General features: G+C 40.6%; 2 protein-coding genes and 1 long non-coding RNA gene across 18 annotated transcripts in view; 2 read left to right on the top strand and 1 right to left on the bottom strand.

Annotated features, from left to right (window-relative positions):
• Nucleotides 1-4,887, top strand: part of LOC116045139 (protein unc-13 homolog B) — an 85,552-nt gene extending 80,665 nt beyond the window's left edge. For 10 of the 16 annotated variants that reach the window (XM_035991225.1, XM_035991224.1, XM_035991229.1 and 7 more), the window contains 4 exons: nt 195-251; nt 1,055-1,147; nt 1,263-1,422; nt 2,327-4,887. In XM_035991225.1, coding sequence (XP_035847118.1) covers nt 195-251; nt 1,055-1,147; nt 1,263-1,422; nt 2,327-2,612 — 596 coding nt within the window. In that variant the 3' untranslated portion in view covers nt 2,613-4,887. The remainder of the gene's footprint in view (nt 1-194; nt 252-1,054; nt 1,148-1,262; nt 1,423-2,326) is intronic. The other 6 variants (XM_035991237.1, XM_035991230.1, XM_035991226.1 and 3 more) reach the window with 3 other exon arrangements.
• LOC116045153 overlaps nt 1-27,991 on the bottom strand; it is an 810,130-nt gene that overhangs the window by 75,866 nt on the left and 706,273 nt on the right. The window lies entirely within an intron of this gene.
• Nucleotides 5,631-27,449, top strand: LOC116045140 (probable phospholipid-transporting ATPase IM). Its single transcript, XM_031292661.2, has 28 exons — nt 5,631-5,972; nt 6,993-7,076; nt 7,294-7,352; nt 7,865-7,978; nt 8,177-8,275; nt 8,445-8,506; nt 8,662-8,734; nt 8,953-9,023; nt 9,192-9,274; nt 9,889-10,047; nt 10,792-10,880; nt 11,383-11,576; nt 11,699-11,907; nt 12,005-12,048; nt 12,163-12,328; nt 14,214-14,402; nt 14,828-14,943; nt 15,059-15,223; nt 16,168-16,279; nt 16,534-16,639; nt 16,967-17,117; nt 19,117-19,300; nt 19,425-19,648; nt 21,231-21,314; nt 21,439-21,684; nt 21,952-22,090; nt 22,357-22,487; nt 25,438-27,449. The coding sequence occupies exons 2-28, from the start codon at nt 7,022-7,024 to the stop codon at nt 25,696-25,698; spliced, it is 3,585 nt and encodes a 1,194-aa protein (XP_031148521.1). The 5' UTR covers nt 5,631-5,972; nt 6,993-7,021; the 3' UTR covers nt 25,699-27,449.

The raw sequence follows: 27,991 nt of genomic DNA, 5'->3' as shown, positions 1-27,991 counted from the left end.
CAGTATAGGAAGAATGCATTTCCCACAGTGGACCAGGAGAGGGCACTGTGTGTGTTTGATAAACAAAGCTTTTCACTGAATATTCCCTCTTTTTGGATTGCACTCTTTTTGTGTGTTTTATTAAAAGTGTTTGGTTTTTCTGTTGACATTTTATCGCTGTCTTCTCTTTATCTCCTGTGCTGCCTCTGTGCCAGTGCACAATGGGAAGGGTATTCGGTTAACTCCCAATGAGAAAATACAGCCCAGCAGGGGTAGGTTTCACTGAAATCATCAGCCAGCCCTCCTCTCCATCCCCCACCCGCTCTCTCTCTCTCTCTCTCTCTCTCTCTCTCTCTCTCTCTCTCTCTCTCTCTCTCTCTCTCTCTCTGTGTGTAAATGTATGGCTTTGTCACACTGTGCCGCTAAGGTGGCTGGGTCAACTCTAACCCATCCTCTCCACCTGCCTCTGCTTCTTTATACAGTCCTTCCAGAAAAATGCAGAGGTTTTTTGTGATTGTTGAGGGCAAAAATCCTTGATTATGTGGCACGTTTTCTTAAAAAATGCGATGGAATATGCGGGATATTTATGCAATTTTATGCGATGAAATTGCGGGAACTTGCAAAAATTGCGGTTTCATCATGGCTTCATCGCGGGGTTTGCAGCTTTTCGATGACGTTCACGTCGTGTAATTATGTCACTTCATAACATTCCCATGGCAACAGGGGGAAATGGCTGCTCGTGTGTGAAGTAAACGCAACATTTTTCAACTTTCTGCTAAGATATATGTGACTTTTTTGCAACGAAAATGCGGGTATTATGAAATCATGCAAGCCCCGCATATTTTGCGTGGAAATCGGCAATTTATGCGCCGAAAGTGCAGCGTATTTGAAAAAATGCGGCCCCTGCATAAATATGCGGACTTTGGCTGATTATGCATTGGATTATGCGATCGCATAATCGCGTTTTTCTGGAGGGACTGTTTATACTGAACCTGCATTATGAGTCCGACTTTATTTTTGTGCCTTTAACGGACCAAATGTAAGCTCATTGATGTCTGGGTGTGTGTTGAACTAGGTTCGGGCGTGGACAAGCCAATAGGTGAGGTGTCTGTCCAGGTTGAGCTGCACACTCAGCCTGGGAATGGGGAGCGGAAAGTTACTGTCAAAGGTCTGTCTAATGCTAAATATGTGGCATTTTTTCATCTGATTACATCACCCCCTTCCCCTCGCCAACTGCGTTTTAACGTGTCGGTGTGTTTTTTTTTTTTTTGTTGCACATTTAGTCATTGGAGCCAGTGATTTAAAATGGCAGACGTCAGGCATGTTCCGACCCTTCGTGGAGGTCTCCGTGATCGGGCCTCACCTCAGCGACAGGAAACGCAAATTCCAGACCAAATCCAAGAATAACAGCTGGTCTCCCAAGTACAACGAGACCTTCAGTTTGTAAGTACTGCGACAGCTGGACCTGCTTTTGTCATTTTTTTATTGACTGAAGAAAGCACGACCACTGAAATCTCAGTTTTACAGATGATGACCATCGGATGCTTGGCAATCTTTTTCTTGCTGTCTGCTTTACCGTCCTCATATCATGTCTAATTACAGTACACATGTACAGTATGGTTTCACGATTTGCAGCTGTTTGTGTGCCTTGTTTGTCTGCTGTCTTCAGTACTCGAGATGATGTAATGGGACATCAGTAATGTTAATGTCCACCAACCTGGCTGATCTGCGAAGTTTTGCTGCTGGTTGAGAGTTTGGATTTCTTACTTCTATCTAGAGCAGCAGGGATGAGTCGATGGACAGAACAATAATCGGCTATTTCGACAACCGAGTTGTTTTAGTCATTTTTCAAGCAAAAATGGCAAATATTCTCTGGTTCCAGCTTCTCGAATCAAAATGCTTTTCTTTGACACATATGACAGTGTATTAAATATATTTGGGTTTTTTGGACAGTGGGCTCTGAAAACCTGAAAAACTCAACGATGACTCAATAATGAAAATATTAACATTTAATAATAACCATAACAGTAGGATTAAGGTTTGTTTTGAAAGAAAATTTGGTTACACTTAACTTGAAAGTATCTACATAAGAGTGACATGACACTGTCATGAACGTGTCATAAACATTGTAAACAAGTCATAAACGTGTATGACTTCTGTTAGTAAGAGTCATTCGGTTTTTGTCATGACAAGTTAGGGTTAGGGTTAGAGTTCATGTGTCATGACTGTGTCATGTCACTCTTATGTAGATGCCTTCAAGTAAAGTGTTACCAAAAATTCTTACCTAGTGCTGCTTTGTTCAATGACTGAGACTGAATGCTGGAACCTCTGCGTTCTCTCTCCACAGTGTCCTGGGGAACCAGGATGGCTTTGAGTGCTACGAGCTGCAAGTCTGCGTCAAAGACTACTGCTTTGGCCGCGCAGACAGCGTGGTCGGCTTGGCCGTGATGCAGTTAAAAGACATCGCGGGGAAGAGCACCTGCGCGTGCTGGTGCCCGCTCGGCCAACGCATCCACATGGACGACACGGGCCTCACCGCCATGCGAATTCTCTCGCAGCGCTCCAACGACGACGTGGCCAAGGAGTTTGTGAGGCTGAAATCAGAGACTCGTTCGGCCGAGGAGGGCAGATGAGGGGAGCTGGAGACGGACAGAGAGATTGATGAAAGGATGGACGGGTCTTCTGATCCCACAACAAGAGAGGGATCTCACAGACAGATGTATTTTCCGTCTTTCTTAGACCTTTGATGTGTCTTAGCTGCTAGTTGACTGTTTTGGTGGCGCCTTGCCAAGCTCACCGACAGACTGTCACGTTCACACTCTGGGTATTTCGGACAACCGCTCCCTTTCCATGTTCCTCCAACACTCACATTATATACCGAGCTACTGTACAGCACCCAACCACACACTCACCAGCTGTTTTTCGCCAGGCAGTGACCGACTACTCTGTCCGTTAACCTTTTTTAAACCCCTTCTTCCTCATCAGTTGGAGTGGCACCGTGTGCACACCACAGCCTCAGGGGAACAGAGGATGCCAGGCCCCGCTGGAGGGCCAAACATGTTCCCACACCTCCCCAGTGTTGTTGTGCAATAACCCCACCTAAACCCCTCTAACCGTGGCCATGTGTTTGATGCCTTACACCCTGCAAACTGTGAATGTGTGACGTAACAAAAAAAACAAAAAAGTCTTTTGAAGGCCCTATTCTGTAGCTCCACTGTGATTTACTCAAAGTAAATGTGAAAACCCGGTGTGGTTTATCTCATCAAGGGGTCCTTTGTTTGAAAGAATGGCTGGTAGCTAGGAGACAGTCCCAGTTCTCTGTCAGTCATTTATTGAACAGAAGGGGGAAGTGAAGCTGATGAAATATTGTGCTTGTTTCACAAGTTGATCCTGTACAGCTAATGTTACAAGAGAAGGTACTTAAACTAATAACCCTTAATTGTACCCCTTAATTTAAAGGATTGATCAGTTAAATGTGTGCCTTGCCATATTATTATATTCCCAGTTACTGTTTCCCTAGGAACGATACTAGTGATATGATCAGTATATAATCAAAGTGGTAAAATCAAGAATAATAATGATTTCAATCAAAACGAGACCAACAGTGTGGACACTGTATGTTAAAGGTGAACCCTGTTTTTGCCATATGTATTTCTACGTATAAGCTCCATTGACAACACTCTTAAGTGTAACCATGCAGGGTGCAGCCATTTTATTTATTTTTTATACATATTTATTGTTGTCTGGGCTTTTCAAAGCCCACGAATTTAAAATGTTGTGTTTGAGGATTTGCACAGCGGTTAGTCTGAAGGAGTTGTACGCAGAGACAGCAGTTCAACGAGATGACTCAACGCCCTCAGAATAAAGTGACAACCTAGTGTTCGTTTGGAAATGAATAACATACTGTAGATGGCGACCTGTGCCCTTGACTGACAACAGTGATAACTGTCTATTAGAATTTTAATTTTTATAGTTAAGAAATATTACATGTTGAACTTTTCAGGTAACAACTTTTACTTCCAAAAGAAAAAGGATATCTTAACACAACATAACATAAACACAAACTCCTCAGCTGCTGAGTTGATATGGAGTGTAGAATTACTTTTGGTTTACATATATGTTCCTGCTCGGTCTATGAGTGTGGCCTTACTTTGGTGAAAAAACAAAAACAAAGTGTATCTTTATAATCATTTTTTTTTGTATCCTTGTATTTCCTTTGGCTCTCAGCAATGAGGATCGGCCACTTATTTTCCCATAACGATGTCAAATACGTTTTCCAAGTGATGTTCCTTATCATTTTGTACTTTTCATCTTTGATGATATTGGAAACGTAACTATATCTAGGCTGGATTTTCTTTTCAGTCCGTTATATTTTGTGTTTATGCTTTTATGTTTATGTTATGACGTTTTTTCCTTAAATCCTCTTTAATCGTTTGGAATGATGTCAGTCAAATGATGTTTTATGGACGGACGTAATATACAATGAGATATGTGCCAGTGAATTTGTTCATAAAACTGTTACTTTTAATGAAGGATAGATATTGCTAAGAACATCAATGTGTGCACATTTTTAAACCGATCACTCTGTAGAAACCACTTTGTTACATCATCCCTTGTGAATACACGTTTCATAGCCATTCTTTGTTATACATGTTCCTTGTGCCAAGTTACAAGTTTTCAATTTTGATGTTTTTATTTTTTATTTTTTTTATTTCTATATTTTCTAAAGTTGTTCACCCTGGCACCATCACTAAATCACTGCAATAGTACAGTATATGAGTCACAGTAACTGCATTTCTGTGGTGTTTTCTTGGTAAAAATATCTACAGTGGTATACTCTGAAATGTTGTCACCATGTAAACATTGCGATGAGTGACTTTTGTATAAAGTGTATGGGAAGTATCTATACATGTGTCTACCTGCTTTTTTGCCCAGTGCAACATTCGATTTTTCCATCTTATCAATACGATTTGATTTATTTACCATCATGCAACTCATGCGCCAACTGATTTCAGCTAGTTGAATGCAAGTGCACTGTAAGGGGGAGTCGAATGCTCTTGAATTTCTTCTTTTCACTGCCTTGAAGTTGACCAACCTGACATGCTTTAGTGTTTCCTGTTGAAGTCAGAGTTGCTTCTTCTTAAAATACAATAATCAAATCTGGGTTGTTTTTTTTACCGCATGTATGTGTTCTTGCGGGCACACACACACAATAACTAATTTAGCAAGCAGGTTCATGTTGAGGTCCCCTGGACGACACAACGCTCCTTTGTGTTCGAGCCCAGGTATTAAATTCCATTTCTGAAAGCACCTCGATGTGCGTATCGGTCATGAGGACGCAATATTTGGCGATGTCATTTTTAGTACGGCATTAAAAAGTGTTCATCCTTCAAGAATGACAACCAATGCGCTGCTTTTCTTGCACCTATAAAAGAGGCGGATGAAGTGGATTAAAGGAGCTGGTGTTAAAAATGTGAGAGAAGTCCGCAGGCTGAGCATGCGCACCCAGCGCAGGGTGTGTTGACATACCTGGCCATTCACCTGTACTGTTGTTTTACAGCCCCCTCCACTTCTGCACGGTCTCACCATCCAGGTCCAAAGATCGCTGCAGTGTTTGCTCAAGCCCTGAGCTGTTAGGCGCAGGGGAGGGGGGGGGGGATCCCAGCTCTTCCTGCATGAACCTGAAACCTCTACTGTAAGCGCCTCTTTCACCGCCGCGCCACTTCACCTGTCGTCCATCCGTCGTGTCTTTCATCCTGCTGGAGGCCCCCGGTCCAACCCTCTGCTCTGCCGGTGCCTGGACGTCCCAACAGAGCACAGACGAGGGCCTGGATTTACTTCATCTGAGGCGGAAGCAAAGGGAGGATTGGAATTTGTAGTTTTTTGGGGGGGTTTTTCCCTCTCTTTTCCTTTGGGCCCTGTTCCTGGGCCCTGTTCCTGTATCTATGTGTGTGCAGGACCTGCACAGGAAATCACATTTTTTTTTGTTTAAGGTATGTGGCCTACTTTCATTGGTTTGCAGACGTATGGGGAAATGCTGGATGTACAGAACTTTTGCGCGAGAGGTTCAAAAAGATCTAATTTTGAGAAATATTTGAAGTAGAAGAATAATCAAAACTCCAAGCTTACTGGCTCAATCGCTTCCGATTCACGATAACTTGTTCAATTTTCATAGTTGTGTTAGTGTGCGAGTAAAACGACAACAAAGTGAAAAACTTTGCCTAACCAAACCATTGGCACCGTGGTTTGGTGCTGGCTTTGGTTTCCTGAACAATACAAAGCAGGGTAAATATGTCTCAATTATCTCAAGTGGAGGATATTCACTTTTTAAACTTCTTTTGAAGAAGAATACATGGAAATGGCTGGTGTTGTTTTTTTAGCTATACATTCAGGGCAAGGATCAGTCACAGATTTTTGAGTATTTTTCCTGTTATGGATTCACTCATTGTCTTCCGGTCCCATTTTAGAAATGATCTGCTCTTCCATGCAGGAGAAAACACAAATATGAAGCAAAAAATAATTTTTCTGTTTTGTTGTGTATTCAAAGTCTTTTTATTCTTACCTGATTCTGAGCAAGTTGAATGGTCATGGTCCTATCGCTTTCTTAATCTTTGTGGTTATGAATGATCTTCAATAGATTGCCCTGTGGTACAAAGGGTTGAGAAGGGAGCGGCTAGATGTCTTTACAGCTGTACAGCACAAATAAAGTCTAAAGGATGTCACCTGATATTACCTCAAAGAACAACTTCTGACATGTTTTCTCACTTAAAAGTCATATTAGCTTAAAATATTTATAAAAATATACCTTAAATCTCTACCTTTTTTGTATGAGCAAACCAGGTTCTCTATTACAGAAAGTCTTTTTTTGTTTTTTTTAACCAGACCCCTCTCACTTTTGTCACAGTTTCTCCTTTCAGTTGTTACCTCTGTATGGTACAACTACAAAGAAATGGCTCTTTGCTTCACTAAATATTCGTCACTCTGTGATTAGTATACACGTGATTTTTCTCTAGGTGTGAAATATGGAAGAACTGAGCTAAAGATGGGATCGGTAGCGTCATACTTTGGCCAGTTGTGTGGGAAAGAGCAAAAGAAAGGTGAGAACTAATGCTAAATTAAATGTTAATTGTATGTCTTTATATGACTTTTTCTTGTTCTTACATCACGTTTGTAACGTACAGAGTCAGTGGACTAATGGCACTAAGACTTACATACTGCATGTTGTACTTGTACAAAATAAAGCAACACTTTTCTCCCATCGCTGTTGCAACGTCCTCATCCCTCTCTTGCTTGGATTCTTTTACTTTTTCACAGAGGAGGAGAGACTTTTTCGAGCCAACGACAGACCTTTCAACCTCTCCTACCACTATGCTGTAAGTATAGAAACAGTCAGTTTCAAACAGTCGTGTGCTGTCTAGGGCTGCACGATATGAGGAAAATGTCAAATTGCGATTATTTCGACAGATGTTGCTGTTGCGATATGATTCATAATATTGGAGGGAATGAGCCATTTTTTGGATCATCGTTCTCATTTTCATTGAAACACAAATAAACATGTACTATAGTCATGTAGTGTGATTTTTGCAAGAATCTGTACCAAACAAAGATGTTTTCCTTTAGTCTGTAGGATAGGATTTGTGCCCAGGATGTCTCTGCAGCCCCCACAATACTTCATTCAGAATGGTTACACATATTTTGCCTTTAACAAATATTTACGATACGATAGATACGATTTCGATAAAATTGTGATTAATTGTGCAGCCCTAGTGCTGTCTTTACAAAAAACAAAAACTTTTCTCAGTGATTTTGCATCATATTAGAGTACACAGCGCTGGAGCTGTCATCTGCTTTTGTCACATTCCCGTGTAACTTTTCTCTACTTCAGGACAACGCCATCAAGACCTCCAAATACAATCTTTTCACCTTCCTGCCACTTAACCTCTTTGAGCAGTTCCAGAGGCTCGCCAATGCCTACTTCCTCTTCCTCATGGCCCTTCAGGTAGACAGTTTTCTTTGTTTAGCTGTACCTCCTCTAGTTCTGTGATGCATGTACACATGGACTGTATATGGACTGTGTCTTACTTTTTGCATGTTTACATTTTTTAAGGACTGACATTTTGTTTCACACATATAGCAGGGTCTTGGGTATTTATACTGTGTGTGTGTGTGTGTGTGTGCGTGTGTGTCCTGTTTACAGGTAATCCCACAAATCTCCTCTCTCTCCTGGTTCACCACGGCCGTCCCTCTGATTTTGGTGCTGTCTATAACAGCAGTCAAAGACGCAAGCGACGACATAGTAAGCTGAACTTATAACAATCTTTGCCGACTAACTTGAAACATAGCACTTTCTAAAATCTGCCTTCAGCTATTTAACAAAGACTCGAAAATAAGGAACTGAATTCAAACATGGAATTAAATCGCAAATGCGTTCACTGTTTTCTCTTTATCCTGTGTCATCGGAGTAGAACAGGCACAAAAGCGACAAGCAAGTGAATAACCGCATGGTGAAGGTCCTCATCGATGGAGAGTGAGTCATTTAAGATGCAAACTTCACACCATGCATTTCTACATTATACATGTGAACAGCTGTAAAGCATGGTTGAGCTTTAAAAGGTCATGCATTTTTTCTGTGTAGTAGTGTGTGATGTCATGGTGTGCTCTATGTTTACATTTTTCTGGCAGACTGAGAAATGAAAAATGGTTGAATGTTCAGGTTGGAGACATAATCAAACTGGAGAATAATCAGTTTGTCACAGTAAGTATGGAGATGTCAGAATAAAAAGACACATTTGTATTTGCTGTGTGCAATATGGCATTTCATAGCATGTTGCTGTTCTATACACTTTGGTGCTTTCTGTGCTAACAACAGCTAAGCTGAGTCAATGTTCCCACAAGTGATACTAAAGTGTATCTCATCATATTATCTTCTATACTTTCAGTTGTCCTTACTGTATTTAATGCTTTTATTTTTAGGCGGACCTTATGTTGCTATCCAGCAGTGAGCCTCTCAACCTGGTCTACGTAGAAACCGCTGAATTAGATGGGTAAGTGTGCAGAACTGTGTGTGTGTGTGTGTGTGTGTGTGTGTGTGTGTGTGTGTGTGTGTGTGTGTGTGTGTTTGTGTGTGCGTGCATGGCTGACGGCTGATGTCTCACACTGTCTTAGATTTCCCTCCAGTCGCATCCTTCTCATGTCCTCTTGGTCTCCCCCAGTGAAACCAATCTGAAGGTGAAACAGGCCCTGTCTGTAACTGGAGATATGGGAGACAGCATCGATGCGCTGGCTGGCTTCAATGGTGAGAACCTGAAAGAAACAACGAAAGAGACACCCAGATTTTTAGAATTGCCGTATGGCTTTTATTTTTTACTGAGGGGGAAAAATATCTACAGTGGATTTTCGGTCCAAATATTGGGATTTCTCTGGTGTGTAGCCTGCTTATTTTCATAGAAAATAAAAAGTTTGCAAATTGGAATTTGTTACTTTTTGTGTTAGATTTGTAAGGTTATTTAAGCTAGAGGTAAGAATCCATTAATATTGTTTTCTATAAAATCGTAAGGGTGAAGAAAAAACCACTTTCCATAATGAATGGCTTTTATGGCTACTAAAACTAAAAAACTAAAAAACATTATCATAAAAGATGTTAGTTCATTTTTTTTAAGCAAATAGTTACAGCAAATAAGGCCATTTGTGCACACCATATAGCCTATGAAGTGGTACTATTACCTCTGCCCAAGCAATCTTTTCAGAAAGGCCTAAGCCTTATGCTAACACTATGACAGTAGCCATCATCTTTGAGTACAAAAATATAATTGAGCGGTAAGTATGCTGTTTGTCTTCATCACTACATTGATTTTCACATTTGAATACAGGTGTTGTAGTTTATAACTCTGACCTCCATCGCTCTCTCAGGTGAAGTGCGATGTGAGCCTCCCAACAACCGTCTCGACAAGTTCAAAGGAACTCTGACCCTGGACGGACAAACCTACTCTTTGGACAACGATAAGGTGCTGCTCAGAGGATGTACTCTGAGGAACACTGAGTGGTGCTTTGGTCTGGTTATCTTCGGAGGTAAACAGTTGCTCCAACCGGATATTCTGGTAACAGCATAATGATAGCTTAATGTGGTGTGTTCAAAAAAAGCGCAAGGGGACAGCTAACCGCTCAAGTCTGCAGGGGCCAAGCAGAGGGCGCTAATTTTTCACACATACACATAACCATTAGCTCCAAGTTGCTATCTTTGGCCATGTAAGCATAAAGTACTAACGGTAGCTAATACCGCTTTGGCAAATGGCCAACCTGCATTCAGTTAGCATTTGATATGCTAATGTTGGACCTTGAACTTGTATCTGATAAGAAATTACTGGTCAGTTAAATTAAGTACCAAACTCACCAGCCTATTCAACTGAGTGAAGGCAAAAAATAGTGAACCTAAACAAGGCCAATTAATGAAACAGAAAGAGAGATATTTTTGAGTGTAGCTAACGTTAATGTATCACAGTTTGATAGCAAACTTTTCAAAAAGAGAATAAAGTTTAAAGAAAGATGCTGCCTCAGGCTTGCATTTACAAGTCTATGTGCACCTATTAGGAAGTCACTGACTGAAGTAAACAAGGATGAGAAAAAAAAATGTGTAGGCTCAGAAAAGTAAATCACAATACTACAAACTACAATAATACACTAAACATTACATATTGATTACAGATTAGTATCTGAGGCACATTTTCCCTTCAAAACGGTCTATGCAAATGCTGAAAACGTGCCACTATCTACATGGTTGTCAGTGTATCTTAACACGAGATTGAATCTGTCCAGGTCCTGACACCAAGCTGATGCAGAACAGTGGGAAGACAACATTCAAACGGACGAGCATTGATCACCTGATGAATGTCCTGGTGTTGTGTGTGAGTTGCATGTCAATGCTCACTGTTTGTCCCACAAATATTACATGAGCTCACATGTACAGTTTTTAGCCAGAAAATTAGTAATTTGTTACTTTAAATTCATCGCTAAGTATGTCAAACACACATGTATGAATCCTCAAACATTTGGAAGCATTACGTAAAATTCTTCATGTGTCTCTAAGTTTGAAAATTACACTTTAACATTGGCTATAGTTAACATAAAGTTAATACTACTGATAACACTATTGGGAGAGTACTTATCAGTGTGCGTGGTTTCTCTTCCCTAATTGTTCTTGATACAGTACAAGTCAATAAATGTCACTGATTACTTAATGGCCCTTGAGCTCGCACATGCAATACCTTCATAAAAGCTTTCATTTTTGAAATGCAGATTGCTTTTCAACCGATTGAAACCATCAATGTGATATATATATATATATATATATATATATATATATATATATTTTTAATATCAAGATGTGTGATATCTTGAATCTGTCAGATCTTTGGTTTCCTGGCGTCTATGTGCACCGTTCTGGCCATCGGCAATGGAATCTGGGAGGTGAGGGAGGGCTCAGTGTTCACAGCCTTCCTCCCTCGTGAACCAGGTGCCAACGCTGCCCTCTCATCCTTCCTCTCCTTCTGGTCCTACATCATCATCCTCAACACGCTGGTGCCTATTTCTCTCTACGTCAGGTACGTTCCAGCAGAGAAAGATAACAAAATCAGAAATATCATGACTTCAGAGTCAAGAGTTGTTCTTTCTTCATGCGTTCCTGCATGTCTCACGCTTATTCCCTAATGTGTGTCGATGTCAGCGTGGAGATCATCCGTCTGGGGAACAGCTTCTTCATAGACTGGGACAGGAAGATGTATTACCCCAAGAATGACACTCCTGCCCAGGCGAGGACCACCACGCTCAATGAGGAGCTGGGCCAGATCAAATACATCTTCAGCGACAAGACCGGCACCCTGACACAGAACATCATGACGTTCAACAGGTGCTCCATCAATGGGAAAGCTTACGGTGAGCTGCTATGCTTCTAAACAAACTACAGAGTTAATAGGACACACCAGCGTGGGCTGAATGATTTATTTTTGGAGTGTATTTCTCTGTTATTCAGGAGAGCTGTTTGACTTTTCTGGTCAAAGGGTGGAAATAACAGAGGTGAGAGGAGAAGACTGATACACAATTGTATTTTATTTTTATTTGGTGTAAAGTATGTATTAGTCCAACTCGTTTTTGTTGTTTTTTCTTGTCTGCTTTTTATTCTCTCTGCAGAAGACAGCGAGAGTGGACTTCTCCTGGAACCAGCTGGCTGATCCAAAGTTCACCTTTCACGACCACAGTCTGTTGGAGACGGTGAGGGAGGGAAACCCGGAGGCTCAGGCCTTCTTCCGCTTGCTGGCTCTGTGCCACACCGTCATGCCTGAGGAAAAGAAAGAGGGTGAGCGCCCTCTAATGGAAAGCTTTGTTACTACATAGCAGGCCGCTGCAAAGGTTTAAAACAGAAGAACTACTGTGGTAGGTTATAGTGCATCGTTATGTGAAATCCTAACAGAGCTCAGTCCTGAATTATACAGATTCCTCTTCTTTTTTACTCTTCATATAGATCATTTAGCAACTCCAGGATGAGATTAAATTCTCAAGTATTTGTGTTTTCAAAAAGTGTTAAAGTGCTCATATTATGCTCATTTTCAGTTTCATAATTGTATTTAGAGGGTGTACCAGAATAGGTGTATGTGGTTTAATTTTCAAAAAACACCATATTTTTGTTGTACTACACATTGCTGCAGCTCCTCTTTTCACCCTGTGTTTTGAGCTCTCTGTTTTAGCTACAGAGTGAGGCATCTCACTTCTGTACCATCTTTGTTGGGAGTTACACATGCGCCATAGTATAAGTATATATATAATATAAGTATGAGGGCGTGCCACGCTAGCAGCTAGGCGAGCATTATAACGTGTGTTACAAAGCGACGCACGTTCGTCACGGAAGTAAAGGCTGGACTACAATAGAGCTGTTTGGTACAGTTGGTGAACAGTGTTTTCTGTTGGAGATGGTAAGTCCCTTTGGAGTGGACTTTGGACTTTTTCACTTTGTAAACCTATAACTTGAACAAAAAGATATACACTCAACAAAATTATAAATGCAACACTTTTGTTTTTGCCCCCATTTTTTATGAGCTGAACTCAAAGATCTTTTTCTATGTACACAAAAGAACTATTTCTCTCAAATATTGTTCACAAATCTGTCTAAATCTGTGTTAGTGAGCACTTCTCCTTTGCCGAGAAAATCCATCCACCTCACAGGTGTGGCATATCAAGATGCTGATTAGACAGCATGATTATTGCCCGGTTTACACTGTACAGGGCAGATGGCAGACAGTGTGTATGGCTTCATGTGGGTGAGAGGTTTGCTGATGTCAATGTTGTGGATCGAGTGGCCCATGGTGGCAGTGGGGTTATGGTAAGGGCAGGTGTATGTTATGGACAACGAACACAGGTGCATTTTATTGATGGCATTTTGAATGCAGAGATACCGTGACGAGATCCTGAGGCCCATTGTTGTGCCATTCATCCATGACTATCACCTCATGTTGCAGCATGATAATGCACGGCCCCATGTTACAAGGATCTGTACACAATTCCTGGAAGCTTAAAACATCCCAGTTCTTGCATGGCCAGAATACTCACCAGACATGTCACCCATTGAGCATGTTTGGGATGCTCTGGATCGACGTATACGACAGCGTCTTCCAGGTCCTGCCAATAGCCAGCAACTTCTTTTTTTTTTTTTTTTTTTTTTTTTTACTGACTTGTTTTCGGACGCCCCCTCCCCCCCCGGACCCCACCAATACAGTAAAACTGCACATTTTAGAGTGGCCTTTTATTGTGGCCAGCCTAAGGCACACCTGTGCAATAATCATGCTGTCTAATCAGCATCTTGATATGCCACACCTGTGAGGTGGATGGATTTTCTCGGCAAAGGAGAAGTGCTCACTAACACAGATTTAGACAGATTTGTGAACAATATTTGAGAGAAATAGTTCTTTTGTGTACATAGAAAAAGTCTTAGATCTTTGAGTTCAGCTCATAAAAAATGTGGGCAAAAACAAAAGTGTTGCGTTTATAATTTTGTTGAGTGTATAACACAATAAAGGAAAGGGGAAAAAGCCAAAAAGCATAATATGAGCACTTTAAAGCCACTATACGTATGTCAGATTTGAAAAACTTGAAAGACTTTGGTGCCCTCCAGTGGCAGACAGCAATGCACCCTGTTTTTTTACATTTGAACTTTCTTCCTTTCCTCTCCGGTCATTTTCATCTGACAGGGGAGCTCTACTATCAGGCTCAGTCTCCTGATGAGGGCGCTCTGGTGACCGCAGCGAGAAACTTTGGGTTTGTGTTCCGCTCACGTACACCAGAGACCATCACAGCCATGGAGATGGGCAGAACAGTCACCTATGAACTTCTGGCTGTTCTCGACTTCAATAATGTGCGCAAGAGAATGTCAGTCATAGGTAAGAGAAAGTAGTCGTACAATGTTTTTTGTTTTTTTTCTAGTTTTGCATGTTGCCAAAATATGATGCAGTAAGTCATATTTGAGAATTAAGATATTTAATTAGAATTAAGATGTTTAATCTATCACACTTTACAATTTGTTGCCTACATGAGTTTGATCCCAGCTACAAACTCATGGTGAAAAAAATGACCATTTTGAAAAATCCCTGTTGGTGCATTCAAGGAGGCTCCGTTAACTGAGATTTCTGTGTCGACTGCTCAATAGTGACCTTGTAAATTCACGAAATGATCAACTTTGCATTATCCTTTCCATTATGTTCATTTCAATTTACTCAATCAGTCATGAAAATGATCCTAGCAACAGGTTTATGTATCAAACCTCATGACTCTGTGCTCGCTAAGCGACTTCCACCATCATTTCCAGTGCGTAACCCCGAAGGCAAGTTAACTCTATACTGCAAAGGAGCAGACACCATCATCTTTGAGAGACTGCACCCATCCTGTAACAAACTGAAGGAAGCTACCATCGGACACCTCAACGTGAGTGATGCGGTTGGATTTTTGTGATGTGTGTGTGTCGATATAAAACGAATACACTTTCAGACATTGTCGAGATTTTTGTTTTGAACTGCTCTGAACCGTCCAACTAAAATAGGAGTATGCAGGCGACGGCCTCCGTACACTGGCCCTGGCCTACAAGGACTTGGATGAGAGCTACATGGATGAGTGGAGACAGCGCCACCACGAGGCCAGCACCGCCATGGAGGGCAGAGAGGAGAGACTTGATGAACTTTATGAAGAGATAGAGAAAGACTTGCTGGTTAGTCCACATTTTGACATATTGCTAGATAGTTTGATTGACTCAACAATTTGCTGGTTCATTTATATTGGTTGGTAGCTTAGGTGCCTGCTTATTTGGGGAACAATTGTATATACTTTATATACTGCTCCATAACACGTTAAATTAATAATGACGTATCACCGAGAAATGATGAAACACAACTTCAGAATAACGAAAAATTATCATTTGCACTTTTAAGTGACTGTTAAACCAGCATTTGTGTTGTCTTTTATTCATTATATTTCTATATTTCTACCAGAGAACGAATATAAGCATGGCTTTAAAGCAACACCAAAGCACTTTTCCAGCTTCGGTCCCCCTACAGGTTGGAAGCGGAATTGTCCATTACCGCTGTCGTTATGTCTCATTCAAACTACAGATCCGCTACCCGATCTGGCAAACTTGCATAATGTAGTGTAACGGACAATTCTGCTTCCAACCTGTAGGGGGACCGAAGCGGGAAAAGTGTTTTAGTGTTGCTTAAAACATGTTGCTTTAAAGCTATAGTGCGTCGTTTCTGTCGCCCCCATGAGGAAGTCTAAGTAATGACAACAAAACTGTCAGAGCGTCCACATGATACAGCCTTATGTAAGCCCCCCCCCCCCTTCTTCAGGCAGTTGCTAGTATGCAAGGAGGACACGGAGGATTAAAAAAAACATGACGGACTCTTCAGAAGAGGTCATTATCTTCACTCGAGCTTCTGCGTGGCAAAGTCGCCGGACGCCACAATCTTCTGAACATAGCCATACTGACAAATCCAGAGAGAGTTGTGTGGAGCTGATAGTCTTAATTAGCTTTGTAGCAACTCAGTGCAATGGCTTGAATGTAACGGATGTTCATTAATATTAAAAAGTTACGCACTAAAGCTTTAAACATACAGTACTGAAAAATCACATTGCCACCCTTTACTCTGTGGTTTTTAGCTGTTGGGAGCGACAGCTGTGGAGGACAAGCTGCAGGACGGCGTGCCACAGACCATTGAGCAACTGGCTAAAGCTGACATCAAAATCTGGGTGTTGACTGGGGATAAACAGGGTAAGTGTCACATTCTGTATGTTCCCACAAATTACACATTTCAAGATGGGTGAAGTAATGTGAAATACATTCTCCTATTGTCTCACTGCTAATGCGTTGGGAACCCTGGGTACCAAATCTCCAAGGGTTCACATGACACATCTAAACATCCTATCTGAGCTGTAAATGAACTCAGCGAGGCAAAGAGTGAATGTTTTGGCATGTTTGACAGATTAATTTGAATCACAGTATTTGTAAATATTGTTTTGAAACAGAGACTGCGGAGAACATTGGCTATTCCTGCAACATGCTGAGGGAGGAGATGAAGGAGATTTTCGTTGTGGCAGCAAATACGGCTGACGGGGTCAAAGAGGAGCTACAGTAAGTCAGTCAGAAACAAATAACTACCACACATATAATATCTTCTATTATTTAGTAGGAGATTTTCCAAAATCAACATACTTAAAATAACTACAACAAAAAATACCGATAATGTATTTGACACAATGTGATATAAGATAATCCTAAAATAATCCTTTATCAGTCCCACAGCAGGGAAATTTGCATGCATTTGATGCTTTATTTTTTTCTATAGTGACTGCTATGCAAAGCATTTGCATTTGTTTTTATCCCAAACACAGTTAAAAATGAAATGTCAAAGCGTTTTATTAAAGCGGCCAACCATCCCCATGTCTTCCTTGTTTTTAGGAATGCTAGAAGGAAAATGTTTCCAGAAGCCGCAGAGGAGCCATCTGTGAAAAAGGCTCGCGCAGGCCTGTTTTGGCTTCAGAAGACCGAGACAGTGCAGGATGAGAAGGTGGATGGAGATTATGGCCTAGTTATAAATGGACACAGTCTGGTAAGAAGGCCTTTTCAGGCACATTTCTATTTTAGATGTTGTACCCTTTTGTATACAGCATGTACCCGTATATTGTTGATTCCAAAAAAGTGCTGGATGTCCTGGTTGTTTTTTTTTATAAAGTTGCCTGCCTGCAGTGGTGGAAGAGGTATTCAGATCCTTTACTTAAGTAAAAGTACTATTACCACACTGTAAAAATACTCTGTTACAAGTAAAAGTCCTGCATTGAAAATGTTACTTAAGTAAAAGGATGCAGAAAAATCCTCACATTTTAGAAACTGGAAACGATCCAAACTGTTCTGTGTTTAATGGGCTAATCGTTTCAGCTGTACTCGTAGGACTATATATTGTTGGGTAGTTTAATTTATAATAAAACCTTGTATTTTATAAACTACATGTATTTTTTGTGCAACAATCTTAATTTGTAAAGTAACTAGTAAGTAAAACAGTAAAACTATCAGATTAATGTAGTGGAGTAAAAAGTTCAATATTTCCCTCTGAAATGTAGTAGTAGAAAGTAGCATGAAAATAAAAGACTCAAGTAAAGTGCATGTACCTCAGATTTGTACTTGAGTACAGTACTTGAGTAAATGTACTTAGTTACATTCCACCACTGCCTGCCTGGGCCTAAAAAGTGAAACACATCACTTCTGTACAACAATTTGTATCACCTGATTTGTATAATTCATATATTTTATTTTATTTAATATTTTTATTTTAAAGATAAGTGATAAATATTTATAGATTGTTGCTTTGTAAAGAGATGTTTTTCTGATAGGCATTGTGGTTGTTTGTCTTGTGTTTGTGTATGCATAAAACTCAATAAATATATTCTGGCAAAAAAAAAAAGTGAAACACATCTGAAAAGTCACCACATTGTACCATCAAAACATACCTGATATTTTACAGGCTGATTCTAGTATTTTTACGCGGAGCTCTGTACCCAACTTACAGACACACTTCCTCGGCTTAGAATTACGATAGGAACCGCTAAAAATACCACTACCTTGCCGTCCTTTTTCACCCGACTGAAGACACTTTATTGGCTTAGAATTACGGCAACAATTGCTAAACACACTGCAAACTCACAGTCCTCTCGTCCCGATTTACAGTCTCCCTCTTTTGGCTTCAAATAACTCACCGTTGTCGGCTACGGCTGCTGAACAGGCTACACGTTGTTAACAGCCGTGGCCCGCTTGCCTGCTCCTCCGGTAACGTTAGCAGCGTTAGCATGGCGGCGTTAGCCAGAACTAGCCAGGACCATTCGGGATCACTTTACTGGCTGTGTCTCAATTGTTTTTGCGAGTAACCAACTCGGGTACTCTAGCTATATAATTCAATGTGAGTAGCTACACAAATGTTGAAATGACATGAAATGCCCATCCCTAGTAGCCATGATAAATTAGCCTGAAGCAAATGCTTACCTGTTCAGGAGGAAATTAGCCAACTCTGCGTCCTTTTGGGATCTAAGCAGTCTCCATCTTTCAAATACATCTCCAATATTTACCTGGGGTTTGTAACGTCTCTGGTCACGCAACTGTTAGAAACTTGCTGTTTTTTTTAGGTTGGGTAGAATCTATCTCCGTTGATCCTGTTCGTTTATTTGCTGCTTTCGTGGCTGTACCAACGTTACAGCTGTAGCGCGCTGGGTTTACGTTTTTACAGGTATATCTGGCAACCTGGCCTGGCTGTCAAACTGGCCAGTTGATAACAACACACAGGCCAAAACACAAACTTCCGTCATGGAATGGAAATTTCAAAAGGAGAAAATACTGGCATTAGCGTTGTTGTCAGAAAAGATAGTATTTCAACTTAGCATGTTTCCTTAATATCTGATGACGCATTGGGGTCATTTTTGGATTTATTAGAGTAAATATATTACATATTGGACCTTTAATTATTTCTTCACTAGAATTGACTACATTCCTAATAGTGCAGAGAGGACTTGACTCGTGACCTGAATGCGCTCCTCTAACCCCTCCCTCCCTTTGATCCTCAGGCCTTTGCCCTGGAGAAGAACCTGCAGCTGGAGCTGCTTAGGACAGCATGTATGTGTCAGACAGTGATTTGCTGCAGGGTCACCCCACTGCAGAAGGCCCAGGTGGTTCAGCTGGTCAAGAAGTACAAGCAGGCTGTCACTCTGGCCATTGGGGATGGGGCCAACGATGTCAGCATGATCAAGGGTGAGTTCATTCAACTCAGAAACTCATTACAAGAATGTACAGAGCTTTAGCAGTTAAACCAAACAGCTAGAAAATACTTACTGCTACATATTGTGTTTCTCTTTCTTTTCTGTCTGTCCTTCAGCTGCTCATATCGGTGTAGGTATCAGCGGTCAGGAGGGCATGCAGGCAGTTCTCTCCAGCGACTACTCCTTCGCCCAGTTCCGTTACCTTCAGCGCCTCCTGCTGGTGCACGGCCGCTGGTCCTACCTACGCATGTGCAAGTTCCTCCAATATTTCTTTTACAAAAACTTCACCTTCACCTTTGTGCATTTCTGGTACGCCTTCTTCTGCGGCTTCTCTGCACAGGTGAGGAATTATGTAAAGTCAAAGTCTCTTTATTAACATCATTTAATGGGTTACATGCGGAGTGAAACATCAGGGAATCAAGTGAAGCACATGAGTAACTTTTAAAAAAGAACACGACTTGTTGACTATATGTGCAGTTATATTGCTATGATGTGGCTCAGAAGTAATAAATGAAAGAAAAGGTGACTACAATGCACATAAAAAATACAATTTGTGCATTAGTCTCGCTTTCCCATCCTCCACAGCGCTGCTGGAGGAGGATCTAGCTAGTCCACACAGCTTTCAGGGATGGGAGAAAAACGTGCTCTGGTTTATTGGCATTTCTTTAAACCAATCACAATCGTCTTGGGCGGCGCTAAGCACTGGACAGAGCCACGGTGCCGCTGCAAAATAGCCTCGGGAAGGAACTTGTACGTTCAAAAGTTGCTTTAGTTGTGCAACAGAAAACTCAAATTGGACAGATAATCTAGCTAGCTGTCTCAATTTACCCTGCAGAGATCTGAGGAGCAGTTAACCATAGTCCTCATAAATCCACTGGAGTTTAACATTACAACACAAAGAAAGCAGAGGGTAACGGACATCCGGCCAAAAAGAGTGAAATCTGGCGGAATTTCCGTCGGCAACGGAGCAATCCCGGAAGTGGAACGTCGTGGATATAGACTATATGTGCATATATACAGAGTACATAGGTATATATGTATTGCAATGTTCAGGATATGCTCAGTTTAACATGAAGATCATACAATATAATGCAATGCGGCTTTACAAGAACACAAATTACATCTCAAAAATTGCCTATAGAGTTGAAACGACACCTCTCACAAACAGAGATCCAATACAACAGATATGCCCTAAATGCTCAAATGAAATTCAAGAGACCTGTATGGACCCCTTGCCATTAACAAAACAGAAATTCAAAAGGGAATTACAAACATTTCCTAAATTGCAATGACGCAAGAGGCATATACGTGAATACATACAATTTTATTAATCATAATATATCTTTATTTCAGACTCACAATAGGTTCATAGCAGGAAAAACAAAAAAATATATATATAAAAAATATATATATACATACATACAAAATACATCTGTCATTTTAAGAATGTGTGTGCAAGCTGTCATGCTAGTGTTTTCTGAGTTCAGATGAGAATCGAAAGCAGCTCTTTCTAGGACTTGTTAGAGCCTCTATGATGCCATTTTCTGACTCATCCAAACGACACATAAATGTATACAATAATTATCTCAATAGTGCCTCACATGTAGAAACACCAGCGTTGGGGCTGGGGACTCGAAGCAGCATCCTCATTGCATCATTATACGCCACAGTGAGTCTGCACCAAACTACTTCTCCTGTAACTCCACCAGAGATGAGCTGTATACATCGGAGTACAGAAAGCTCTGAATAAGTTACATTTTACAGTTGCAGAACACATACTAAACTTACTTTAGTAATACGTTGGCCTGAGCATACAGCTTACAGCACTGTTCGTATACAGTATGTCTCTGTCAGCGTTCAAATCATCAGTGATAATGCCGTATTTACATGTTTAATGTATGTTTTGCTGTTCTTGTTCATAGACTGTGTATGACGAGTGGTTCATCACCTTGTACAACATGGTTTACACAGCTCTTCCTGTCCTCGGCATGAGCATCTTTGACCAGGTATGCACTAAGGGGGAAATTATTATAAAATTAGTTATAAATACTTATATAGTTTTGTTTAATATCATATAATTTGTCAGTACTTCACACCCACCCGCCTTTCTCTAATCCTGTGTTTGTGTAGGATGTGAATGACCGCTGGAGTTTCCAGTATCCTCAGCTCTACACTCCGGGCCAGCTGAACCTGTACTTCAGTAAGAAAGCCTTTGTGCTCTGTATGATGCACAGCTGCTACAGCTCCCTCATCCTCTTCTTCATCCCGTGGGCCGCCATGCATGACACGGTCCGAGATGACGGCAAAGACTTAGCCGACTATCAGTCCTTTGCTTTATTGGCACAGACCTGTCTGCTGATTGTGATGAACATACAGGTGAGAAAACACAGCACGCTAAGGTTACAGGAATTTAAATTTTTTTTTTTTTTTTTTTTTATCAGTGTGATGGAAGTACCTTGATTTTCTAAGGTATTAAAATTGCATTCTAATTTGTTTTTTGTTTTAATCTATAACTGTATTTATCAAATTGATATATATGCTATCACCCAAATGACATTTTACTCATATCACCCACCCTTAAAACACACAATATGAATGAATATGTGCACCACAATAAAAAATAATTTACCTTTACATTTTCAGCTATGTCTGGACACCTATTACTGGACAGCAGTGAACCAGTTTTTTGTATGGGGCAGCCTGGCCGCTTACTTTGCCATCACATTTACCATGTACAGCAATGGCATGTTTCTCATCTTCACCTCCTCTTTTCCCTTCATCGGTGAGTAGATTCAACTCATTTATAGAGGCAGCTTGTTGCTGCCCACATCTTCAAATTGTAGTCTTCCAAAAGCAGACATAGCCCAATATGTAGAGGTTGATATATTTTATATCAGGCCAACAATCATAATAAAATAGGCTAGAATTGGGTTGGCAGTAATCCTGCTGCGCCCCAAGTCTCCATATACAATTTTAGAGTTTTTTTTTAGTAATAAACCTTTTTACTATGTGATTCTGACTGCTGGTCTGATGCTTCTGGAACTCCAGGCACCGCAAGAAACTCTCTGAGCCAGCCTAGCGTGTGGCTCACCATATTCCTGACTTCCCTCCTCTGTATCCTGCCTGTGGTGGCTTCCCGCTTCCTTTTCGTTCAGCTTCGGCCCACCATCAACGACAAGGTGAGATGTCACATGACACAGACTATTGCAAGTCTTTTATATACACCCTGTTTTTACCTCTATACATAAAGTTATTGTTCTCAAAGCGATCAAATATTTTTATTTGCCAATATTTAAACTCTGCCTTGTTCCCACATGTTACAACTACCTTCATGTTACAATTTGGCCTTCTGATGTGTTGAATATATTAAAGGGATATATGATTAAGGTAGCAAAAGCAAAACAGAAGGATGACTATCATGAATTGATCAACCTGCGGTTTTTACCAACAGATATCTCCCGTGGTCACATTTGCTTAATTTAGTATAGATTACTGAAACTACAAAATGTTTGAAATATCGTGATCTTGGAATTATAAGGGTCTATCTAAGGCTCTACATAAGCTTTACAGAAAGTGATGCTTTCCTTTTGCAAAAATACTTTGTTTTAATACACAAAATCAACTGATTATACAGAAGGGAGTTATTATGCTGTACACAAGCTATAAACAGACACAACCCCAGTTAGCGTTGTCGTAGAGTTAGCATCGGATTACTAAAACATTCAGCAACTAGCTGCTAGAAACCAGAACTTATGTCAGATTCCTACAATTTCAAATGTTGGCCTTTATTGGTGTCATCTTTTAAGGAAGTCACAATAACTTGAGTTGCTAACAAACAGTTACATGAACTGTGTAATTCAAATTAGCAAGCCAGCTGTCTAGCATGGTAGTTGAAGTTAAAACGTTAAAAGGGGTCACAGTATGGATAAGGAAGGAGTTTGTGCATTGTGTTATCATTATAAAGATATCAGTAAAACATTATAGAGGTAGGTGGACCCTGACAAAGCTTTTGAATTAATAGCAATAAACCGTCCCATATTAACCCTTGTGTTGTACTTGGGTCAAATGTGAGTAAAGTTTTTTTATATCAGAAATATGGGTTTATTTTAAGCAAATTGCCCGGAAATAACATGGATGCATGGATGATCTTTTGCAGGTAATAAAATGATTACTTTCATTGAATTTTTGGGTGTTTTCTTCAATTTTATAGCATTTGAAAAAACATGTTTAAATGGTTTTAAAACAGTCTCCTGACTAAACTTTGACATAAACCAGTCTGTGATCGACTCAACATAGTCTGATCTTAACTATTAGTCAAAGTAATTCATAATTTCTGCTTTTTTAAAACTCAAAAATTAGGTTTATGTCATAAACATTAGGTCTATTGACCATGAATTTACAGTGAGGAAAATAAGTATTATAACACCCTGCTATTTTGCAAGTTCTCCCACTTAGAAATCATGGAGGGGTCTGAAATTGTCATCGTAGGTGCATGTCCACTGTGAGAGACATAATCTAAAAAAAAAATCCAGAAATCACAATATATGATTTTTTAACTATTTATTTGTATGATACAGCTGCAAATAAGTATTTGAACACCTGTCTATCAGCTAGAATTCTGACCCTCAAAGACCTGTTAGTCTGCCTTTAAAATGTCCACCTCCACTCCATTTATTATCCTAAATTAGATGCACCTGTTTGGGGTCGTTAGCTGCATAAAGACACCTGTCCACCCCATACAATCAGTAAGAATCCAACTACTAACATGGCCAAGACCAAAGAGCTGTCCAAAGACACTAGAGACAAAATTGTACACCTCCACAAGGCTGGAAAGGGCTACGGGGAAATTGCCAAGCAGCTTGGTGAAAAAAGGTCCACTGTTGGAGCAATCATTAGAAAATGGAAGAAGCTAAACATGACTGTTAGTCTCCCTCGGACTGGGGCTCCATGCAAGATCTCACCTCGTGGGGTCTCAATGATCCTAAGAAAGGTGAGAAATCAGCCCAGAACTACACGGGAGGAGCGGGTCAATGACCTGAAAAGAGCTGGGACCACCGTTTCCAAGGTTAGTGTTGGTAATACACTAAGACGTCATGGTTTGAAATCATGCTTGGCACGGAAGGTTCCCCTGCTTAAACCAGCACATGTCAAGGCCCGTCTTAAGTTTGCCAATGACCATTTGGATGATCCAGAGGAGTCATGGGAGAAAGTCATGTGGTCAGATGAGACCAAAATAGAACTTTTTGGTCATAATTCCACTAACCGTGTTTGGAGGAAGAAGAATGATGAGTACCATCCCAAGAACACCATCCCTACTGTGAAGCATGGGGGTGGTAGCATCATGCTTTGGGGGTGTTTTTCTGCACGTGGGACAGGGCGACTGCACTGTATTAAGGAGAGGATGACCGGGGCCATGTATTGCGAGATTTTGGGGAACAACCTCCTTCCCTCTGTTAGAGCATTGAAGATGGGTCGAGGCTGGGTCTTCCAACATGACAATGACCCGAAGCACACTGCCAGGATAACAAAGGAGTGGCTCTGTAAGAAGCATATCAAGGTTCTGGCGTGGCCTAGCCAGTCTCCAGACCTAAACCCAATAGAGAATCTTTGGCGGGAGCTCAAACTCCGTGTTTCTCAGCGACAGCCCAGAAACCTGACTGATCTAGAGAAGATCTGTGTGGAGGAGTGGGCCAAAATCCCTCCTGCAGTGTGTGCAAACCTGGTGAAAAATGTTTGACCTCTGTAATTGCAAACAAAGGCTACTGTACCAAATATTAACATTGATTTTCTCAGGTGTTCAAATACTTATTTGCAGCTGTATCATACAAATAAATAGTTAAAAAATCATACATTGTGATTTCTGGATTTATTTTTTTAGATTACGTCTCTCACAGTGGACATGCACCTACGATGACAATTTCAGACCCCTCCATGATTTCTAAGTGGGAGAACTTGCAAAATAGCAGGGTGTTATAATACTTATTTTCCTCACTGTATAAAAGTGTTGAAAAAAGTGACAAGTTTTTAAAAAAGTCTTTTTTTTGACCAGAAGGACAACAAGTTCATGGTGGACAGGAAGACAACACAAGGGTTAAGAAGTGTAAAGACGTGTCCCTCTCTCCCCTCTAGGTGAGACAGAAGGTGCGGAAGGAGGCACTGCCAGCTCCTGCACCTCGCCGTCCACCTGCCAGGCGTATCAGCACCCGGCGGTCTGGCTACGCCTTCTCCCACGCCCAGGGCTACGGTGATCTGGTGACATCGCGGAGGTTCCTGCTGAAACTGAGGAGTCGACCAGCGCTGTTTACACAAACAGACTCTCCTCTGACTGAGAATCAGCCACAGGTCTACCGCACCATCGCAGAGGATCCGGAAGAGTCACAGAGCCCTTAGACAGGAGGTATGACCGCAGCAGAGTGTGCGGGACCAGGAGATCCTGTTTTTATTTTGGGAGCAAAGGGTAAAGTTCACCATCTGGAACATTTCCAGGTCAAACCTTAACACCTAAAAACTGAGTCTGACTTGAACTTTTTTTCTAATGGATGTTAAAGGTGCTGTAGGTAGGATTGTGAAGATCCAGGACTTAGCCAAAAAAATTTGAACATCGACAAATTCTCAGTCCCTCCCCCCTTTCAGGTAAAGCCCAAAACGTTCTCCTAAGCCCCTCCCCCCACAAGGGAGAATGAATTCGTGTGCATGAGCAGTGATTGACACGCAGTTAGATACCCCCCCCACCGGCCCTGATTGGTACATCTGAAAAGGGAGCGGTGGGCTTTTGCAAATCACACTACAGGCTGTAGGTGGTGCCAGAGGAGCCGGATTTTTTTTTTAATTACCTGATTCATGTAGTTCTACTGGAACATAGGGTCAGTTTCAGCAAATATAACAGAAAGTTAGTTTTATAAGGCTTACCTACTGCACCTTTTAATGTCACTGTGAAAATGGTGAACTTTTGGCAGCACATCGATCGTAAAAGCCCACACCTGTGCTTTTGCACGTTTTAGCTTAATAAGTACAGCTCGCATATACTGCAGTCTACATTACTGCTGACCATTTTCCGAAGCATACTAGGGTGTTTTAGAGATATTGGTTTCAATTCATTTCATTACAGCTACAATCAAGTTGTGGAGAATCGCGTTAGCAAGGTAATCGATCATAGCCGACATTTAATCGCCTTAGGTTTTGTCACTGTTGTGTCGTAAATTGGTTTTCATCAGGGAAGTCTTTTGAAAAACTGCATTCAAGCACACTTGATGCTAAAACACACTTTTTGATTGCAAAAAAGGAGAGATTAAATTCACATTTGGATTTTTTTCAACAACATAGCTCATAGGTTTAATGCTTTTCCAGTCCTTTACATAAACTTTATTGTCTTCACACTTGCACACAGCAAAACTATGGAAGAGGATTAGGGCCACATGTGAAAAATGTGTAAAGTCACAATTGTGAGATTAAACTCTGAATTCGGACTTTAAACTTAGAACTTAAATATATTGTTGATATTGGCACAAATCCTCTTCCATACAAAACACAGTGTCATTACAGGATAGTGCAACCTGTGAACAGTTTTGCAAGGTAATTAAAAACAAGGTTGGCTGTTTTATACACTGTTAACATACAGGACAACTGCTGACTCCCAAAGGTAACAACCTGGAATGCACTAACAAACAGTAAGTCCCTACTCAAAGACAGTCTCTACTCACAGCGGCCAGAGGAAACTGATCGTGTAGATTCAACAAAAATAAAAAGTGTACATTACCTAGCTCAGACATGATTTAATACTGTTGCTTTGGAACATGGCTAGAAATATGAAATAACATAATATAATATATGCAGTATGTACTTATTCGGCAAAAACATGCAAAACCAGAAACTGCGATGAGATTAACTTTGTGTAACGCACACCATCTTTTTTATTGTTGTAATCTGTAGATTTTTTTAGAAAATGAGGTTTAAAAAAAAATGTAAAGGTTCCCACTTGCTGATCTGGAGAAACTGGATCGCCACACTGCCTGCAACATGAAGTTGCATTGTGTATCTTTAAATTTTTACCCCCCTCATGTTAATTGTCAATACTCCCGGTGTCATGCTGAGAGAAGATAAAACTGTAATTTCAGTTGAAATCTACCATGTACCTATTTTCACTCTGTTGTTTACATAATTATTTACATGATTTTTTTAAACATTGTTTTGTTATTGTTCTGCATTGTTACTAATCTGTTTTCTGTCATTGTAAAAGATTCAAGAAATTGCCCTCACTATCTGTACTTGTTTGAATCGTGTAGATGTTAGCTTTGATTTGAGTTCCAAATGGCCATTTTAATTTCCCCACAGGATATTGGTAGAAGTGTTATGATGCTTTTTGAAAAGAAATGCATTTAAAACTGTAGATTGATTAATAGAAACATGCATAGAGTTCAAACTTGTACACATACCCATTGCGTCACGGGACACAGTGACGTCAGAATCTGTATAAAGGACAACAATGTGATTATTGTAAATATTTTATAACCTGAACTCGTAAAGGAAACCTCAACCAAAACCTCCTCCAGATGTGTTTGCATTATATATGCAGCTGGGTGCACTTTTACTCTCTCTGCCTGTCTTCCTCTAGCTCTCACACACTCTTTTCACTCACATTTCCCATACATACATCCTGTACTGACACACACACTGAAACACACAC

This window comes from Sander lucioperca, chromosome 14 (assembly GCF_008315115.2).
Source record: "Sander lucioperca isolate FBNREF2018 chromosome 14, SLUC_FBN_1.2, whole genome shotgun sequence".
Taxonomy (NCBI): Eukaryota; Metazoa; Chordata; class Actinopteri; order Perciformes; family Percidae; genus Sander; species Sander lucioperca.
The sequence above is the reverse complement of the archived record's forward strand: the minus strand, read 5'-3'. Positions and strand labels throughout refer to the sequence as shown.